The sequence below is a fragment of the Vulpes lagopus genome, chromosome 10 (assembly GCF_018345385.1).
Source record: "Vulpes lagopus strain Blue_001 chromosome 10, ASM1834538v1, whole genome shotgun sequence".
NCBI classification, from domain to species: domain Eukaryota; kingdom Metazoa; phylum Chordata; class Mammalia; order Carnivora; family Canidae; genus Vulpes; species Vulpes lagopus.
The window spans coordinates 3,009,203-3,022,420 of record NC_054833.1 but is presented as its reverse complement, the minus strand read 5'-3'; the positions used below and the strand labels follow the sequence as shown (position 1 = coordinate 3,022,420).

Genomic DNA, 13,218 nt, shown 5'->3' with positions numbered 1-13,218 from the left:
GGCATCCCACGATATTTATATTTTGCCAATGCATAGAGGAGAGCTGAGTTTCATGATGTGAGGTCTCACTAACGCAGATTTATGATAATCCATATTAAGTAGTCTAAAGAGTACCTTTGCATAGCAGATGAGAAATGACGGGCAAAAGGGCAGTTGGGAGAGATTAATCTTCTAAAGCCTTCTGGAAGGTCAGTACATAAACAGTGCAGACACAAGAAACTTTAAGTTCTTGTTTCTCCTTAAAAACAAGAAGCCTGAGAATCTCTACAAGTCAATACTTGGTATTCTGTTTTGAGCTGTCTGGTATTTTCTTCTCTCTTTCTGTACATTTTTAAAAGTGAAAAATAATAAACACTTTGGAAGAAATTGGTTGTATGAATTTAAAGCATTAATTCTGTTATTTCTTTGAATTTGTGATCTTTCACAGTGTAATGGAGATCAGAGTGGTCTTAAATGCAAGACTATAACCATTTTATTTATTTATTCATGACAGACACAGAGAAAGGCAGAGACACAGGCAGAGGGAGAAGCAGGCTTCCTGCGGGGAGCCCAATGCAGGACTCAATCCCAAGACCCCGGGATTACGAGCTGAGCCAAAGACAGATGCTAAACTACTGAGCCAGCCACCCAGATGTCCCGACCATGACCATTTAAAGAGAGTAAATCGGGGGGAAATCATGAGGTATAGGTAGGAATTTCCTCTGAGAGGGAGCTGGAGGAGATAAGAGGCTGACAACTAGGGGGATATGACACAGTGGAGGCCGAGGGCAAGAAGGGGCAGGTCTGTCCTGTCCTGCATCTTAAGCCCCTCTGCCCAGGAGATCCTGGGGTCCTGGGATCAAGCCCCTCTGCCCTCAACTGCCTCTCCCAGTTGCTGAGGTGTGGGTCTGTCTGCTGACAACTGGGGCCCTCATAGCCCCAATGCAGCGACAACCAAGAGGAACCACTCAGGCAAATGCCACTTGTTGGATCCGCCAATCTCCTAGAGGCAAGTGTTCAATTATTCAAATATTAAAACAAACAAAAGTAAGCCCATTAAGAAGGCCATGATACATTCTATATATTTTCATAACACATTATATTTTCAAAATAAACAATACAATTGTAAAGGTGCGCTCTAAGGCACTAGACTAAGAACAGATGTTTGGATGGTTCTGCAAGCTGACAAAATATTTTCCCCTGCTCTTATGTCTTAACACTCATGGCTAGAGTGAGGGGTGGATTCCATGCCCAGCTGGTTGATGAGCCTGGGGAGGCTGAAGCACATGCTGGCTGGCACACTGAGACCTGGGGGCAGAGCCCTCCGCAGCTCGGGGAGGACAGGAGCTCCATGGTGAAGTACAAAGCTCTCCTCAGAGGTCAGAAAGCAAACTGTAGAGTGTTTCCTCCACGGGAGTGGCTGGATTCCAGGTGCTGAATGGACACCTGCTGCGCTGGGTGCAGAAGGGAAGGTCTGTGCTGTCTTCTCTGTGCAGGGAAGTTTTGGGGTAACCTAGGAGCGGGTGGTGCTGGAGGAGGTCTGGTGAGCATGGGAGCAGCCCTGAATGGAGTCTGTGAATTTGTGCCGGGCACCTGTGTAGGTCAACACATCCTGGAAGGATCTGAGTGGATCTCACTCTGCCCTAGTTTGCCATTCAGCTGAGCCTCTGGGCCAGTGCAGGGAAACAATGTCAGAAGCCACCAGGATGGGAACCCACTGAACAAGTAGTGGGAGGCCAGTTTCGTGGGTCAGGGGATGGCCAACTGGGTCTGGAACCCTGGAGTCAGCTGACCCCGGAGGGCAGGCCAAGCTGGCCTGAGTTCATCTAATTCTGAAGGAGACACAGGGGCACCTGTCTGCTGGAAGCTGGTTGCTTGCTCCGGACAAGTGCCAGCTCTGAGTCCAAGGGTTGGGTGGCCAGGTTTCTTTCTCGGTGGTCATTACCACCTTAGTCTGGCATAGAAAAGAAATTAGGAACTCAGGGTAGCTATTCCACAAAGATTTTAACATTTTTCTAGTGTTTTCCTTAGTGTATTTCTCAGATTCCTGAACATTTAGCATAGCTCTGGAGACCCAGTGCCCAACAGATGCCGCACAGCCCCCTTTTACTGCTGGTGGACATTGCCAGGCCTGGAGCCCATCTTGGGGAGTCCCCCAGAGCTGTTTGCCTTTCAGTGCGGCCCAAACTTTGACACCGGGGTGCACAGTGAGGTGAATTTTTTTCAACAGACAGCTCAGAAGGCTGGAAATATTGCTAGATTGGGGGGTCCGCTGATTTTAATCAAAGTCCTGGCAGTAAAAGTTTTAACAGTGAAAACCAGCCAGGATTGTAAGGAAGTGATTTTGAATCTTGGCTGTACCCTGTCATTAGTAACTGTGAGGCCCATGCAAGCCTTTCAATTTCTCTGAGCCTCCAAGTCCTCCCCTGCAAAATGGATATAATGATGACCAACCTCACGGTGGTGGCCTGAGCAGTAAGCAAAAGAATGACAAAGACAGCATCTGGCATGGTGCCTGGCACAGGTCCTGTCCCGGGGAAATGGCAGGTGTTCCCTCTTGCTTTCTTTCCCAACGTTCATTCCCGCACACATGAAAGGGAATCCAGAGGGCAGCCCCGCTGGCTCAGCGGTTTAGCGCCGCCTTCAGCCCAGGGTGTGATCCTGGAGACCTGGGATTGAATCCCACGTCGGGCTCCCTGCAAGGAGCCTGCTTCTCCCTCTGCCTGTGTCTCTGCCTCTCTCTGTGTCTCTCATTAATAAATAAATAAAATCTTTAAAAAAAAAAAAAGAAAGAAAGAAAGGGAGTACAGAGCTTTTAACTTAGAGAGTAGCAGTGAGCAGTAAGAGGATATGGGTGAAATCACCTCTAGGCACAAAAGCATAAGGTTGGAACCATTTTTATCAGGCTGACACGTTGGGACCCATCATCTGGGACACGCCGGCTTCAAGAAGCTATGGGACACGCTGGGTTCGATTGGATGTGAGAAGAGGTAAGGCAAGGCCCTGAAAATGGGGCTGTTCCAGTCTAAGGTACTGGAATATACCATCCTAGCACTGGGATGACCGGGACGGCAGAGTGCCAGAAGGGATCCCCTTCATGTGTGATGAAAGATGGGGTGCACAAGAGACCATGGCCAAAATTCTAGCCTGGGAGAGAAAGGATGTTTGTGTATTGAAAAGCAAGAGGGTAAGGGGTCTAATCGATGTTTTAAAGATGATCAGGCAAGACCTGGAAGCAAGTCCCACAGCCCTGGCGGGGACACTCGCGATCCCCCACATCACAGACGACACAGAAATGGAGATTGCACGAGAGGGGCGGTGAAGAAAAGAATATATAGTCTCACCTTGAGGAGTAGAATTCTCATCTTAAAATCCAAACGACTGGGATCCCTGGGTGGCGCAGCGGTTTGGCGCCTGCCTTTGGCCCAGGGCGCGATCCTGGACAGCTGGGATCGAATCCCACATCGGGCTCCCGGTGCATGGAGCCTGCTTCTCCCTCTGCCTGTGTCTCTGCCTCTCTCTCTCTCTCTCTCTCTCTCTCTCTCTCTGTGACTATCATAAATAAATAAAATTAAAAAAAAGAAAAACCAAACAACTTCATTTTAACTGTGAAGTTAAATTCAACTTCAAGTCAAGTCAATTTCATTTAACTTCAGTTTGGAAGGAAATCAAGTTTTTGTCCTTTGGGGGGCAATTATAACAATGTCTGGGCTACTCATTTAAAAGCTGGATTGAAAGCTGAAAGCTAACGTACGTGATTTCCTTAAGAAATCGAGACATTCTTTCACTCTTTTCCTTCTGTGTGCAGGATGTTATGCTCTTGATGCAAGACACAACATTTTATTTTGAGTTAAGGAGAAAAAAATGGAGAGATAACAGGGCAACCAGAAAGCTCCTCCACCCCAGTGGGACTCTTGGCTCCTCTGCAACTGTATCTTATCTTGTGGGGGCCAGAACAGCCATGCCCTGACCTCTGCTCTCCTTCATCAGCTTGATTCTGGGTCTCACACTGGGGAAAGAGAGCCTTGTCTTCTCTGTAGCTCTACAACACGTAGAGTAGGGTTGACAACTGGTCCGACACATTCTGAACTATAATCATTTTCTACTGATTGAATGAAGCATCCCTGAGTAGGTCCCACTGGTATTTCCAGGATATGGATGAGGCACAGTGGGACTCCAGAGAGGCTCACTGTCCTAATTTGCCTACTGATTCCCCTGAGATGGCAACTCTAGAGACTTTAGGGGTCGTCCAATCCGACTGCTGTCTACCCATGCTTTTTGACTAGAGATCTTATCACCTGTAAATAATCATACCTTATTTAAAAAAAAATCACCCAGTAACAGGATACTATCTGTGATGAAGAACAAACTTTCATGCAACAACATGGATGAACCTCAAAAGTATCAAACTACATGAAAGAAGCCAGACTTAAAAGGCTCCAGACTATATGAGTTCATTTATAAGATTTTGGAAAAGGCAAATCTATAGGACAGAAAAAAAGATCATTGGTTGACAAAATCTAGGGAGAGGGGTTGATGGGAAAGGCGCAGGAACGAATGTTTGGGTGGTGGAACTTCTAGACACAAATAGGCCATAGGCGTATTTGAGTTATATAGCTGAATGAAACAAGCAAGTTGCAGAACAGACCCTACAAAAGCAATACACTGAGTATATTTTAGTAAAAGAAATGAGAGCACTTGCCTGTACGGTGGTAGGCTGGGGATTTTAGAGGACTTCCCCTCTCTCTTACATGTTTGCATATTGCTGGATTCTTATATCACGGAGACCTTAATGGATTTGTGTCAGATCAAAACAAAATGAGGTTTAGTTTTTAGTGTTACTGCCCAAGCTCTTGACAGTGAAGTGCCGCTGTGTGTGTGTGTGTATACACACAAACTCATATGCAGTTAAACAATGTCTAATCTTGTTATTTCAGAGAAAACTTGGTGTGCACATAGTGGGTTATATTTAGCTAACATATTTCAAAAAGCAGTTTCTATCCCCTAGGACCCACCTTCCCCCTCAACTTAATGCCTTAGCTTCAGGCTACCGAGAAAATTTGCTGTTTTTCTTAATTTTCTGCTTCTAACTAGAGACCAAGTTGTTATTCTAGTGATTAACTTTGGGGCTCTTTATATCCATCTACAAACAACCAACCTGAGAATAAAAAGCTTCAGGATCTGTCACCACGCTCTGAGTTCTCTAATCCCTCTGCTGTTTTCATTCCCTTTTTTAATTTTTATTCATTGTACTTTCTCCTTCTTCTTCTTCTCCTTCCCTTTGCCCTCCACACCCTCTCTTTTGTCCGTCCTTGGCTGGAGACAGCTAAAATATCTGTCCAGATCAATGTACATACAAAGAAAGCACTTTCTCAACCAACAGAACCCCCTTGAATTATTCAAAGTATCTCCCTTTCTCGGGTTTCCCATCCTCCTTTTTTTTTTTTCCTTGACAGTAGGAGCTGGAATGGGGCACTTGGCTATGGCACTCCGCGACTCCATCATTAAGGCAGGAAGGAGAAGGTAAGTCTTCTGTGGAAGCAATTGTTCATCTGGATCATGAGAACATAGGGAATGCCATGTGTGAAGGCATATACATCGTTCTCACATCCGAATGAATGCTAGGGTCCCTAAACAAAATACAGCCAAACTCTCTGTAATTGGCAGGACTGTGGGATAAATCAGATATGAAACTGGGGAGGAGCTCAGGCCTGGGGGTGTTTAGGGGGTAACCTGCCTGCTCTCTGACCGGAAGCTGTTAATGGGCAATTTTAGCAGGTCGATAAACTGGAGCCCAAGGAGAATATGTAACTTGGGGATTATAGAAAATGTCCTAAAAGGCTTCTTTCTTCACTTTTTCAGATGGGGTGATGTATATATGTATGTATCATTTACTTCCTTCCAAATTTTTAAGCCCCTAGCTTTAAAGGAACCAGAAGCCATGAGAGGAACTCCCCCCAGGGGAAGGACAGAGCAGAGACGCCCAGCCCCAAGCAGCCCTGTGCTGCTAGGAGTTGACATTCAGGAAGTTCTGATGGGAGTCGGAACAGCAGGCTAGAAGGCAGCAGAAAGGCGTATGCTCCAGGCTAGGAGGCAGGTGTCCGTATGTGGCTTCCCCAGGCCAGGGCAAAATCTCCGAGGGAGGGGCCGGGGGAGAAACTGAGAGCGGTCCAGGCCGACCTGGCTGCTGCGGAGCCCAGCCAGAGAGCAGGGAAGCCAGAGAAGAAAGGCGATAGTAAGCAGGCTGCTCTGCAAGCTGATGCAGGCCCCCGGGGACCGAGGCTGCTGGGAAAGGCGCCCATGCCTCCCCCTCCCAGAGGCCCCCCGGCTCCCTGGGGCCTGCCCAGCATCAGCCCTCGGCTTCAGCCCCTTCTGAGACATCAATCATTTAGAAGAGACCACAGACCCTTCTGAGAACTGGAGTGCTCCCAAAGCTGTGCAAGGTGAGGGGAGAACCACTGGCTCCTGACATCCCTGTGCAGGACAGGAGGACCCCCCTTCATAATCACTTCGCACTCCCCGCCACAGTCCAGGGATGGGTGTGCACAACAAAACTGCTGCCTGCAGGCCCCCCTCCTACCCATCACCTGGTAAGAATATCACCACCCAGGGCCAGGGGGACAGTCAAAGAAGCAGAACAAGACAACCAAGTCACCTTGCCCTTGGGAAGAAAGTCATCCAGTCGTATCATTGGGACAACCATGTGTCAGCTTTTTGGGGGCACAGAGAACGTGCTCTCATTTCTTTCATTGGGGTCCAGAGAGGGTGTTCTCCTGCTGCTTTGTCCACCCAGACACAGAGGCGAGAACTTTCAGGACGGCAAACCAGTAAGTCCCACTTGGACTAAGTTGTCTGGATGGATTTACATCACATTTTCCAGAAGAAAGGAGTGGGTGCACCCCCAGAGGCTAGCTGGTCTCTGGCTTGGCTGGACTCTCCTGCCTGGGGTTGGAGGCATGCAGCTGAATATGGGGGTGGGTCATGTCAAGGCTGAGGAAGCGGGGTACCTTCTCCCCACAGCCTGTCCCCACCAGCCCCAAAGCATGGTATTGTCCCATATGTCACCATCACCACTTCTGTTCTTTCAGATGCAACACACTACCACTGCCATGTACCACACACTGTGCAAGGAGTTGACACAATTTATGTCTTTTAATCTCCCCAGTAGGACCACGGAGGCTGGTGTCACTATAACAGCCATTTCCTGTATGAGGAAGTGGGCACCAGGGAGGTAGAGTGACTTGTTCACAGGCCAGTAGCTAAGAAGCTGCAAGAAACCAAATCTTCCCATTATCAAAGTGGATACACTTGCCAGGCTTCCTTTCCCCTGCGGTCTCCTAACTTTGGCAGAGTAAAGGAAAGAAAGGGTCACAGGCAAGCTGCCCCTCACTACCATGGTCTGCTCCAACACTGCTGTCATCATCCTGAAGTCCAGGAGCCCTCTGTGCTATTGCTCATACCTCTCTTGACCTGGGGGCTCAAGCAGCCTGATGTGGTTTCCAGGGTGTTGGATGAGTATCTCTCAAATAGTCTGCCCACTATCACATGTTTGGGTCTTTCTCTGGTGGCCCCTTTTAAAATGCAAATATCCCTAAGAAGGGTAATACATTCTAGCTCTCATACCTTGGCTTCTTACGTTCGATCCTACACTACTATCAACTCTAAATAACATAAATATCTCATTACAGACCCCGGGCGGGGTACGAGGGTGAAAAGAAAAAGCAAGAGGACATTAAGAGAAGATGGGTTTGGGGAGTCATTGCTTTAACAAGGATATAATTTTGACTGAACTCAAACCTTTCCTGAGTATACTAGGCGCCAGGCATTTTGCTAAGAGTTCTAGGCATACAGAGCACGCTTGGAATTGGTTTCCCCTTGAAGGGATTTGAATGTGGACTGTGTATTAAATAATATTATGGATCATTGATTTTATTAGGCAGTTATATAGAAAAAGGATCTCGCTTTTTAGAGATGCTCTTACTAAAATAATGAGAGCTGAGGTGTCATAATGTCTGCAATTAATTTGAAAACACTTTGGCAGGAAGTTAGATGAAGTGAATATGGCAAAATGTTAGCAGTTGCTAAATTTAGGTGATAGGTATATGGGATTCATTGTATTATTTTCTCTACTTTTCTGTATATTTGAAAATTTCCATAATAAAAAGTAAAAAAGAAAAAGATTTCCAGTAGCTCAAAATCCAAGTCCTATCGCAAGATGACAGGTTTTGTGGTAAGCAGAATGCTACCGTTGATTCCTGACCCTGGTATACATGCTCCTGTAATTCCCTTATCTAGAGTGTGGGAAAGACTGAATATAATGAGATTTTACTTCCATGATTAAGTCATGGAAGTCATATGGGCAAAGATTCAGGATTTTTCAGATGTAATTAAGATCCCTGATCAGTTGATTTTGAACTAATCAAAAGATTATTGTGGGTGGGCCTGGCCTAATTAGGAGAGCTCTTTAAAGGAGAGATTACAGGCAGCACCACATACTCTGTCTTGTTGGCCTTGAGAAAGCAGAACTCCCACATTGTAGAGAAAGTCATGTGACAGGGAACAGCAGGGAGCCTTCAGTTGATGAGGGCATCTGTCCTACAATCACAAGGAACTAAATTCTGCCAACAACCCTTGAGTTTGGAAGGAGACCGTGAGCCCCAAAAGAGACAGTGGTTCTGCTAACACGTTAACTGCAGCGTTGGCAGATAGACCCTGACTGGACCTAGCTAATTCAGGCCCAACTCCTGGCTGATGGAAACTGCAAGGTAATACCCCCTGTGTTGTTTTAAGACAATAAACTTGTGGTAATTTGTTAGAAAGCAATGGGATACAAATGCAACAATGGGATAAAAATGAGGCAAATCTAACTGATTAGAAATAGCAGTACTGGATGAGAAAGGAGTCCAAATTTGGGCCTGGCTTCCCTGGGAGAGAGAACGAGCTGTGGTTGATTAGCAATGTCTGCATGGGCACAGAAGGGGCTGTACATGGACCTCCTATTGCCATTCACGTTCCCTTTGTGGATTGGAGGGGAAAGAGTTATTAGCTTAATGTTCTCAGTAACAGAATAACCCAGGTGTCTAAGTCAGAGGGAACGCTGACCTGTGAGAGAAGCCTCAGAAAAGCAGCAGGAAAAGTTATCAAAGACAGAGGTTAGCAATTGCAAAACAATGCCGAGGGCTATCCTGGCGTTCACAGGGAGAAACCTCTTCGTTGGTCCTTTCTCTCTTCAGCATATTTCCTCCACCCACCCCCCCTTTCCACGGCCTCTAACTCTCAGCCTTCAAATATGCGCAGGTGTTCCATGAGTTGGAAAAAACCCAAAACAAAGTCACTTGATCCACTGCTATATCGGACTCACATTGCCTCGAACACCGAGGGGCTCTTGACCACCCTGAAGGAATGTCAGAATCCTCTCCTTCCTCAGGCACTTATGCCAAAGAGGTCAGGGCTGGCCTGCTTTAAGTCAAACTTGGGTTAAGCATTTATTAACACATCATTGTTTCATATTAAAACCATGCAGAAACCTTCCCCCAAGGCCCAGTTGGCAGGCTCATAATTTAAGTAAAATCTCTACAACAAAACCAATCTTTCCCCCAAATTCCTGTTTGTGGAGGGTAGGCTGCTTCCCCATAGCAATGCAACAACATGGATCAATCCAGCCTTTCTCGGTGGCACGTGCCTCCCCAGAGGGTTGTCCCAAATCCGTGGGACTGCAGTTCTGTTCCCATGGATGCAAAGTAAAGGGACACAGAAGCTGAAATCTGAACCCAATACTGGCTCAGGTGAGGGAAGCAGATGACTAAGAATGTAAAGGCTCTCAGAAAATTGCTAACAGCTCTTTCATCATATCAAGAATTTTACTGGGTGCAGTTTCTCATATGCAGGGTGCTGTGTGAACTCCAATCAGCCCGACTTAGCAGCTAGGCTAGTAGACCGCCACTGTGGGTGTGTTTACGTTCCTAAACCATCACTCCTCTTAATTTAACAGTCTTCTCTGGAGGCTTCTAACATGTAAGAAAGTCTCACCAACACATAACTGGACTCAAATGACACCATGTGGCAGGCCTCAAATGAGGGCAATACCCCACCCTTAAACCACAGCTTGGTGGGCCACAGTGGTCACATTCTGCATCAGAGCACACTATGCTATTTAGCATTGAAAGAGATAACTGCCAGTGTTTAGACCTGAGAGATCTGACTTAGAAACTAGCCTGCTCTTGCTTTTTCTGGAAGAGTTAGGAAACCTGGCAACATAGACCTTCCTGCCTTGTGCGGACAATCTGAGGACCTCGAACAGTGGGTGCCTTTCTGTGGGAGGACATGTACTTGCCCATTTTACCACAGTCCCCACCATTCCCTGTTGCCTTCCCCGGCCCAGGCCACGTGTTAGCTGTAGTTTGCCATCATGGCTTCGCTGTTGTTTTTCTCATGACAGAGATAAAGGGAGCTAGCTACTCCTCACCACTGTGCAAACAGCCGTGTGGCTCATTTACCTCCACAGCCCGGCCCCTCGGACTGTGCATTTGCTGACATGGGAGTTAAATTACCCTCAGCAGCCGCAGACACACACCAATATGTTACTTATTGGCATATATGCGGAATGCTTTTTCTTTCTCAAATTACTTCAGTGCTGAAATCTCCCTTTGGGTTAGAAACATTCCTGTCAACTCAAGGGGAACCTCGGTGCGAGTCTGATCACTTTAGAAACCAATAAGTGAAACATACGACGGGTCCTTTAAAGGAAATGTGACTCACTCCGCGGGTTTCACCCACTCTAGCGACATGTCCCTTCAGTGCACACATTGCATAGTCCTCCCCCCACCCCACTATAAATGAAAGTTCCAGTTTGTACAACTCTTCGACTGGTGTGAACATTTATCTGGATTTTCCACCTAGATCCAGAGGGAAAGAGGCCCTCTCTTGTTTGCTGCTTGAAGCAAAGTGTGTGTCGTTCCCCCCTACTTGGGAGCGAGATGAGCTGCAGGAAGGAAAGCGGAGCTGAGGGAGGAGGAGGAAGGCGAAGGCCCCCAGGAGAGGGTGCCCGGGGCGAAGCGGGGGGCAAGTCGGGGTGTGGAGGGGGGAGTGTGGAGGAGGGCGGGGGGGGCGCACGCCGCCCCCTCGGGACACTCACGGGTGAGCTGCCGCCTCCGGATGCGCTCCCTCCACGGCCTGCTTCGGACCCAGTGTAACCGAGACGGCAGCACCATGTCCGAGGCCCGCGCTAGAACCTCCGCATGGCAGCGAGCAAGCGCGCAGCGGTTCGGGACGCGAGTCCAGTCGCAGGAAGATAGAAAAAAAAAAAAAAAAAACCAACAAACCCACAAACCCTCTTCTGTTTTTAGTGTCTGAGGCTCCTGTCAACTGCTCTTATCTTGTGAGCTGCTTTTCCTTTCCCTCCCTTAACTCCGCGCTGGCCCCAAGGCAGCTGCCGCGCCAGGCCGCGGGCCTGCGCCTCTCCGGGTCCCCTGGGCCATGTTTCATGCATGAGGATGCTGCGCCGGTAATTTACTCCCGCGGAGCTCCTGTGTCCGCCCCACGTCACACAGCCAGGCGCTGCGGGGGCGGGGCAGGTGGCCGCGGCTGCAGGAAGAAGGGCCTGACGCGGAATCCCTCTGCCGAGGGCACGCGGGAGAGCAGCGCCGGCTGCCAGGTGCTCGGGGCGGGCCGCCTGGCGCCCAAGTCAGGCCACAGCCCGCGCATTTCAGCGCGCCTAGTGCTGGGTCCCTAGCACCTGGGAGAGGGCCTGGCGTCCAGCGGGGGCAGGCAAACAAGAAATATTTGTTGACTGATGACCGAATGCACGCATGAATGAACGCTTCAGTGACAACCAGCAGGAGGGCTTTCTGTGCTCCTGTGCGTCTCTGACGCCAGTTGACCTGCTCGGCTCACAGGCCTCAAATATGTTTGCTTGAACGTCCCGGCCTGCGTCTTGCCCGGTACTTTTCTCTCCACCAAAGACCATGCTCCCTCATCACCCACCCACTCATGCTCTGAAATCTCATTTTCCTGTGGAGCACTCCTGAGCCCACACGGATGGGGCCAGCCCCCACGCACCTGCCCTGGCCAGTGACCAGATGGCCCTCAACTGTTAGAGCTTTCGTTTGTTCGCTGGTTTGTTTTAACATACGTGTCCGAGTGGTGAGGACGCTCCTTGGCGGCAGGCACTGTGTATTCGTCGCCCTGAGCTGCCATGGACCCTGGTTCACATGGGAAATTAGTAACATCAAGGAGGGGCCGGGCATCCTGCCTCCCCATATCCAGCAGCCCTTCCTCAGGCCACCCTGAATAAATACACAGTTTAACTAAATACACTGTATTGGCTGTAAAAACAGCCTCAACATAGGACCCCAGGTGCTGTGCTGTCCCAAACCCACGGCCCTCTGGAAGCAACCTTCTACAGTCGTTGCAGAGCTGCACCTGGGAGGGAAGCTCTCACTATCAATTGCTCTTCCCCCTGCAATGTCACCTTGCTCCAGGCAGCCAACAAGTAGTGCTAAAGCCTTAGGGACAGCCTTGCCATGAGGTCCAAATTGCAAAAAGTGACACTCAAGGTCCCACATTTAGCCCAAGATAATCTGGGCTGGCTGAAGGCAGAAACTCTGTCCTCTCTCTTTTCTGTCTGCCACGGGGCCACAGCGGGGAAGGGGAAGTGTTGAGGGATGGGAACCTGGAGGGAGGCCAGGGTGGCAACCAACCAGAGCTGTGCCATAGGCAGCTCCATCCCTGTGCCTCACTGGCTCAGAGGGACATGACCTACAGACCTCCCAGCATGGCAAGATGAAATGGGATGAAGCTCTAGGGGTTGGCAGGGAGATGGATGGTTATCCAGGAGCTAGCTCTGGGCCCAGTGGGGGTGGGGGGATAAAGTGATTTCCAAAATGCCTGGGTGCAAACTCTTGGTAGCTGCTTATTCACTTCATACTTTTGACATCACTGTACCTCAGTATTTTCATCTGTAAGATGGGGATAAAAATGAGAGCCACTGCCTTAGGATTCTGCTGATGTCATGAGTCGATATGCGCCAAGGGCGTAGAATTGTGTTCAGCAGAAAGAAATTGTTGCTTGTTGTCAGCAGCTACTGTTGGCCAGCAATGCAATTTCATCAAAGTCGGCAAATGCCCTGGACTTTGTTTCCTTGTCTGCAAAATGAGAGGGCCTGCGGTACATTATATAGTGTCAAGAATCCTGAGTATTAGTTTCCTATTGCTGCTTTAACAAATCACCACCAATTTGATG

The 13,218-nt window shown here is 48.6% G+C and overlaps 1 protein-coding gene across 3 annotated transcripts in view; it reads right to left on the bottom strand.

Moving 5' to 3' along the window:
* The window catches only part of RIPOR2 (RHO family interacting cell polarization regulator 2), a 220,819-nt gene extending 209,548 nt beyond the window's left edge, over window positions 1–11,271 (bottom strand). For 2 of the 3 annotated variants that reach the window (XM_041770244.1, XM_041770246.1), the window contains exon 1: window positions 11,114–11,269. In XM_041770244.1, coding sequence (XP_041626178.1) covers window positions 11,114–11,189 — 76 coding nt within the window. In that variant the 5' untranslated portion in view covers window positions 11,190–11,269. Of the gene's footprint in view, window positions 1–11,113 lie in introns of all 3 variants that reach the window. The other variant, XM_041770239.1, reaches the window with a different exon arrangement.
* Between the last annotated feature and the right edge of the window lie 1,947 nt (window positions 11,272–13,218).